The sequence below is a fragment of the Octodon degus genome, unplaced genomic scaffold (assembly GCF_000260255.1).
Source record: "Octodon degus isolate 3935 unplaced genomic scaffold, OctDeg1.0 scaffold00012, whole genome shotgun sequence".
NCBI classification, from domain to species: domain Eukaryota; kingdom Metazoa; phylum Chordata; class Mammalia; order Rodentia; family Octodontidae; genus Octodon; species Octodon degus.
The window spans coordinates 18,395,213-18,402,990 of record NW_004524588.1 but is presented as its reverse complement, the minus strand read 5'-3'; the positions used below and the strand labels follow the sequence as shown (position 1 = coordinate 18,402,990).

Sequence of the window (7,778 nt, the reverse complement as noted above, 5' to 3'; positions counted from 1 at the left end):
TTAAAAAGATCACCTTAATTATAGATTAAATATAGATTCTGTACATAAATACCTGCAGTACATTTTTAATGTGAAATATTTATAACAGAAGCTTAGTACTACAAATGGTATATTAAATAGGTGCCACTAATAGGTCATGTAATATTAGAATTTTCATTGATTTATAGTCAAAAATGTAAAATTTATTAATATCTTGCTTTTCCACTTTGAGAAACATATAAGTGAGTTAAATATCTTGCCCAGGGTCTGAGGAGATAGCTCAGTAGAATAAGTGCTTGCTGGGCAAACACAAGGTCCTGAGTTCAATCTCCAGTAATGAAAGAAAAAAGAAAAAATGTTTAGGAAAAAATGATTAAAATACAAATTCCAATGTTGTGAATTTAAAGCGTGAGAATTTAGTTACTTTTATTTAAAAAAAAAGTCCTCAGAATAACATGTACAAAGGAAAAGCATCACAAAAGAAAATATTTGATTTTCATAATAAGTTTTTCCATTTTGAAAAGCAGAACTCACAGGACCCCAGCCCTGTATGCTCTACAGAGCCACAGGAGAAGGCAAGCAGAGCGCCTCGTGTGCTCCGAGGTTGAATTGCGCTTATGAACCACAATTCATAAGCAACAGCAGGTCAGTTATTGAGTAAGCTTAATCATACAAATATTTTCATTTGGTATTACGGAAGTGTGACTGCTCTTCTATTCCTAGCTGCCCCAAGGGACATGGGAGAAAATATCCCAAGGATGCGCTCTCAGACACAGTTTAAACTTCAGCAATCCAGCCTGGTTTAGCAAGAGGAAAGCGAGCAGAGGTAGCTGCGGTGGTTCTCTCTCTCCCGGAGCATACATAGCCCGCTGGGAAGGAAGTGGTCAGCTTTTTTTCTCATAGCACAGGAGCATAGGCGAGGACAGCCATGGCTGGTGAGTGCTGGAATTTATGTCTGAAAAAAGGTCTGGTCTTGAGGAATGCTTTGCTCTGAAGGGTGTAGTGCTTTCATGGATGTGTAGGTAGGCAGGTCTGAGGGGAGAAGAAGGGGAGAGGAAGCAAGAGGCTCAGGACCCTGAGTGGAGGCAGTGAGTGAAGCCTGTGGCAGAATAAGCCTGGATCTACTGGAATCAAGGGTATTTTGCGATTTTAAGTGTCCTCATTCAGACAGAGCAAAATGAGGACCAGAAGCTGCTGTCCGAAAGAATATGCATGTTTATTGTTTTTCTGTTTTGATATTCAGAGACAGATAGAAGACAACGTGAGCTGTGACAGAGTAATGTGTGCTGCTCACTCAGCAAGGGCAGGATAGGAACTCTCTTCAGGCCACTCCATGCATGCAGATGGGCCTGCTGGAGGGACAGAGGTGGCAGAGCGACAGAAAGAAAGTGCACTCGACTCCTCAGAGACGGATGACTTGGAACTGAGACTAAAAGAAATTTTCTTGTTGTTCAAAATCTGAGAGCAAAATAAGCATGTTTTTATGACTTCAGAAATTCTCTTGCTTCCAACAGACAAAATCCTGAAGGGAAAACGGAAGAAGTTTGTTCACTCGGTCGGCACAGGTACTCTAAATGGTCTGCTGGATGAATTGCTGCAGAAGCAAGTGCTGAACCAGGAGGAGATGCAGATTATAAAATATCAGTGCGTAACAATTATGGAAAAGGCCCGAGCGCTGGTGGACGGCATCATCCATAAAGGGCCCCAGGCCTGCCAGATCTGTATTGATGTTGTTTGTGAGGAAGACTACTACCTTGCTAGAACACTGGGGCTCTTCTCAGGTAAGGCTCGATGCATGCAAGCCGCTTGTATTCTTTCTTTATTTTCTAATTCATTGTTTCCTTGTAGTGTTGTTTAATTTACTGCTCACTATTTTATTTTATGGAAAAATTTAAAAATTCAAATACAATTATAGGAGAATAACAGCAATTAATATATATTTAATACATTTCGCACTGGTGTTTTCAAAGTAGTTACTCAGATTATAAGATAGAGGCATAAAAATTTCAATGAATGATATTAGCACAATTCTATCTTTTCAAAGAACTAAGAGAAACTGGTAGTGTAAGCATCTTGGATGGTTTTCTTTGCTTTACTACTGTAGGAAGTGTGCAGGTAAGTGCCTCCTGTAAAGGCAGGCTCAGTTTCTTGGTCAGCAACATTTCTGGCCTTTTTTTCGCCGCCCTGAGACAGCTTCAGCTCAACCTCCCAGAGGCTGCATTTGCAAGTCTGCCCTCCTCCTCCGGTTCCATTCTTGTCTGCCTGCATAGTGGTGTCACTGCGCCACTTGTTCAAGCCTGACATCTAATATTTGTATTTGGTTCTCTCTCTTTTTGTTTTTTTGAATTTAGGGTATGGTCTACAGGGTCTCAGTACATAGATCAGACTCACAGGGGTAGTGATCCTCTTGTTTTCAGCCTCCCAAGTGCTGGGACTACAGGTGCGTGCCACCACACCCAGTCTCTATCGCTGTCTCAGCCTGCCCCGTGGGGGGGAGCAGCACAGCGCTCCAGGGATTGAACCCCCAGCCGCTGCACTCTGCCTAGGCAAGTGCTTTAGTCCCCTGAGCCATCTGGCTGTCCCATATTCTTTCCTTTTAGATTTCAAGGAGTAGCTGAGTCTCCTTGATTCCTCTCAAGCCTGAATTTACCTCTCCTTTTCCAGACCTGCTGCTGTGTTTACAAGTGTACATTCCCACCTGCACAGTAATTCTCCATCCACACCTCTCACTTTCTTTTTCTTATTTTCAAACAAGTTTGTCTTTTTCTACCACTGCACTTCATGCTTTATAATGAAATTAAACCTTTCTGATCAATTCATTGTTCTGCTCTCATCTAACCTTGGTTGCTTGGCAGTGTGCAGTACTATGTAAAAGTTAAAAAAAAAGTAACACTAAATGAAATCTATCAGAATTTCTATTTTTAGTAGGATACACAAAAATAACTTTATATTCCAGATCTTATCTTATATACAGATTTTAAACAATATATAATAATGAACATGACACATAATGTTCCTCCTTTCCCTGAATTTGCTTGAATATCTAAATCGTGAATGTATAAGTTTGTAAACATCTCCTATCAATTTATTTATTTATTTATTTATTTATTTATTTATTTATTGGCAGAACTCTCCTATCAATTTAAAGCAAGGCAAATGATGCTCATCACACCTGTACCAGTTAAGATCATGTGGCGTCCAATAGAAACATCAAATATTTACACTAATTTAGGCATGCCATTTCAGCTTTGGGAGGTTGAGTCAGGAAGATAGTAAGGTGGATCCCAGCCTGGACTTCTTGTTGTAGGGAGAGCCACAAAATTTACCTCAGGGCAAAATCCCAGGGTCCAACCCCCCCTACCCTCCAAAATTAAACCTACCAAACTTTGATTAGTAGAAGCTCTGCTTCGGTTACAATCGTCAGGCTCCAATGCCAATATGTGCAGTGTTTTCTGCATACTAGAACATGACGTGTGATGAAGGAAACTTTTCGAACGGACATTCGTGATCAACCGGAAGTACTCTTGCAGCGCTTTTTAACTGAGCTGTTAAGACTTCTCCATCCCACGGCTCTGATACCTGCAATATGCAATGACAAAAGGACTACAATAACATCCAGTAAGTGACATTAGAAGCATCGTAGAAGACAGTCTGTGGAAGATTTTTCCAGGCTCAGCCTGGATGTGTCTCACCAAATACGTTCTTGCTCTCCGTCCCAAAGCCCAGTCCCTGGGCCACACCTGTGCTGTGGGGTGCTTGTCTAGATCTGTGTGCACACCGGAAGCACACAGCCTGCACCACAAGCACTTGAGAACTATTCCTGATTCCACACAATACTAAGGGTAGTTCAGGGAATTCCTCTGTCCCAGGTGACAAGGACCGTCTTCACCTTCCGTGCCATGCTCGGAATGCTCTTCTCAGCCGTGTGAAGGGTCAGCCTGCACCGGGCTCCCTGCTAGCTAACCTTACTGTTGGAGGAGACTGGCCTCTTCCTAACAACTAGTCACTTTTTCATACAAAGGCTTTTCACTCAGAATTGTGGAATAATATAACCCAAAATGACCACTTGACATATTAGGAGCTGATGTTTGGAAGGAATATGGAGCACAAAAACCTGGGTGAAAGTCGCTGTACTGAACCAGTTAATGGTGATTTAATAGCATTTTTCAAATATCTATTTACTTATTTATTCATTCATTTATTTATTTTGGTGCAGGGTATCACCATGCAGCTCAGACTCATGGTGATCATCTCGTCTCAGCCCTCCCAGGGCAGGAATTATAGGCTGCATCTTCTCCCCCGGTTTGGAGGCCAGTTCGGCTCACCAAGAGTTCTGGGCTGGCAGAGCGTGCATTAACTAGGGATGGAACCCAGGCCTTGCGCTTTCCAAGCAGTCAGTCAAACCGCTGAGCTACCTCCTATGCATTTAGTGGTGATTTAAGCATGCATATTTTCTTAGATATTTCTTGGAATAGGATTCTCATTATATATCTAAATTCTTTATTGTATTATATTGCTGGAAAAATGGCTTTCATACAATTTAAATATTTCCATTTATTTTTGCTATTGTACCTGGAAGACATCATTGAGAAACAGAACACTTCTCCCAACTAATGATTATTTCTACTGTTTTGTCCAGCATACCCATTCTAATTCGCTTTTATTTTTTGCAGTCAAAATGTTCAGCGATGCTTCCTTTTACCTCACTGATTATGCAACAGGTTTTTAAACATTCCTCCTTAAAATTAATTATGTTTTCAATTTTAAAGTTTGCTTTTTAAAAATGTATCCAGATAGCTACATAAGTTATTTCTATTATAAAATAAGCAAATACAAATGCAGTTCTCCAGCCAGTGGGTTGGGTCGGTGAATGATGTGCGGTCAAACAAAAGCCTTTGGGATTTTCTCATACATTATAAGGCTGTAGGAACTTTTCCTTTCACAGTTGGGCGATCGATGTTGAGGAAGATGTTTACACCTGACATGCTCCTAGACTGTAGCGCTTGTCATTCTGCTTTGGCTGTTCTATTGCATATTGAATATTGTCACTCTTTCCTATATGAGTACACTACAGAAAATTACCCTGAAGAACAGGATGAAAGTATATTTATAAAGAACCCAGAATATCTACTATCATGTCTCTTAAATTCATATAGAAAAACATGTATGTTTTACAAAATAGTTGAATAAAGTCAAGACATATCCTTAACAATATAATATGTTAGCATATCTTAGGATTTAAATCTTTTGAAATAAATTTGTATCTTAATTTTCTTCTAACACATTGTTTTCCCACTACTTTGTCATGTATAGACAGGAAAAGCTCCCTTTCTTTATGTTTATTTAGATGCCTGTCAAGATGGCTATTGCGGCAGGTAGATGTACCTCCCTGCGTCAAACCACTGGCCATCTCCTCTGGCCGGAATTGTGCTCCACTAGCAACGAATCCGCTCTACTGTATTAGCACATATCCCAGGGCTGTGCCCCTGGATGGCACTGCGTCTGTGTGGCCTCTCATAGCTGATTCTGTCAAGAAGATCGAGGTAAGCAATCAGAGATGTAACTATTCATAGTTCTTGTCTCTTGCAGCTTCTCAGGAAGTACAGGACAATCAACTTATGCCCATGTCCTCAGGACGAGGAGGAGGTCTGAAGCTTTGCACCCTGGAAATGGCTCAGAATATATGGAGAGAAAATTCAGCAGAGGTGCTGTGCTTAGAATACCACACGGGACATCGTTTTCTATAAATTGAAGTGGATCTGAGGATCATGTCCTCAAATCTTCTACTGAATCCTCAGGGTGCTCCCTGACCTACAAGAGCCCTACCTCCTAGAAGCTCAGGCTGAGAGAACCAGTTCCACTGCTCTGGAAAAATAAAAATTGTACTAAAAACAATGTCATGGCTGGTATTGGATGCTTTCTATGAGTCTGACATTACCATAAATATTCTGCATATTAGTGATGCTAACCTTAGAAATATCCATTTTAAATATCAAAGGATTGTTAAATACTTTGTCCAGAGTCAGTTAATCAGAAAGTGAAGGTGTCAGTTTTTAATGTCCATCATCCTGGCTTCAGATCCTCTGTATGTATGTATATATGTATGCATGTATGTATTTTTATCTTCATTTCCTTGAATTATTTTATTTTATCTTTTAATTACTCTTTATCTGTTACTATAATTTTATTTTGAAGAGTAAAAACAAAAGCAAGAAAAATAAAAACAAATACAGAAACAGGGTAATGTATAAAATTACATATATTACAGATTTTTGAAACAAAAATAGCTGAATAGCAATGAGTGATATATTATTGTTTTTTATGATCAAGTCTGTTGCTTACATTAGCAGATACAGTTATGCAAGATGAGCCATATGATTGAATATTATCGCATGTTTTCAAAGAATCTTAAATTTTTGTTCTTGATTCTCTTTTCCTTTTATTACCTTTTCTAAAAAAATACTTTCATGAGAGTATAGTAATAATTGATGTGACATTAAAAAAATGATACACATGTTCTTGGTCTTCTTAATGAGTAGTGTGTGTCTTTTAAAAATATCCACTTGTCAAAAGTACAGGCAGATGGGCAGCTGTGAGCTGGGCTTCTGCATACACCATTTCCATGTCTTCATTAAGCCTCAGCTTGTTAAACTGTTGTTTATGGGATTTGGGTGTTTGTGTGCTTGTTTGTTTGTTGCAGTACAAGGCATTGAACTCGGGAGCTTGTGCTTACCAGGCAGGCACTTATGCAGCTGAGCTATCTTCCCAGGCCCAAGGAATTTGATATCTTAATAGGGAAAGGAGAAACTGTTGTAAACACACAAAATGAATCCTGAGCTAAGGGAAATACGCCTTTCGTTCAATCTCCTTTTCTTACAGATTTATCCAATAATGAATCAGTTGACCCGCACGCGTCTTGCCCTCATTATCTGCAACACAGAGTTCGACAGTCTTCCCAAAAGGACTGGAGCTGAAGCTGATATCAGAAATATGAAAACACTTCTAGAAGGCCTGGGATACCAAGTGATTGTGAGAGAAAATCTCACGGCTTTGGTAATTTTTTTGCTCTATAAAGACAATGACTAAATCCATTGTACTCACAAATAATATTAGAAAGGAAATTGATCATACTAGGAAACATAATTTCTTTGTAGTCTGTATGTGAATTCTTCCCTTTGAATGTGCTTGGTGTTACCTGTCGTCTGCCAAGGCAGGAGAATTTTAGTAATAATCCTGTGCATCTTTCTATTGGGAAATCTTTTATGAACTCAGGAAGGTCACCTCTCTGCAGGAAATCTTAAGATGACTTTCTTTATCTGCTGCTTTCATGACTTGTCAGAGAAGTGAGATGTCAACCATCTTTCCTGCTTTCCTGATTTTCATGGCATGGCTCAGGGAATTCCTGAACTGTTTCTCAGTGGATTCTCAGGATACCATGATCATGAGTTCCAAAGTTGGTTTTGGTGATATCTTTCAGGAAATGGCCACAGAGGTGAAGGCGTTTGCAGCCAACCCCCAGCACAAGACCTCTGACAGCACTTTTCTGGTCTTCATGTCTCATGGTATTCTGGATGGTATTTGTGGAAAGAAACACTCTGCAGAAGAAAATGATGTGTTGCAAATGAGCAACATCTTTGCAATGTTGAACACTAGCAACTGTTCAAGTTTGAAGGACAAACCCAAGGTTATCATCATCCAAGCCTGCCTTGTAGGTCAGTTTGATTCCGTTAAAGCAAAGCATTCAATTACTGACCTTATAGTTTGCATGCATCTCTCTCTCTCTCTCTCTCTCTCTCTCT

The 7,778-nt window shown here is 39.8% G+C and overlaps 1 protein-coding gene across 1 annotated transcript in view; it reads left to right on the top strand.

Moving 5' to 3' along the window:
• The first annotated feature begins 800 nt into the window (after positions 1 to 800).
• Positions 801 to 7,778, top strand: part of LOC101581086 (caspase-1-like) — an 11,001-nt gene continuing 4,023 nt past the window's right edge. Inside the window, exons 1-5 of the mRNA XM_023709579.1 lie at positions 801 to 914; positions 1,494 to 1,760; positions 5,569 to 5,684; positions 6,859 to 7,032; positions 7,457 to 7,691. Of these exons, the coding sequence (XP_023565347.1) occupies positions 908 to 914; positions 1,494 to 1,760; positions 5,569 to 5,684; positions 6,859 to 7,032; positions 7,457 to 7,691 (799 nt within the window). The 5' untranslated portion in view covers positions 801 to 907. The remainder of the gene's footprint in view (positions 915 to 1,493; positions 1,761 to 5,568; positions 5,685 to 6,858; positions 7,033 to 7,456; positions 7,692 to 7,778) is intronic.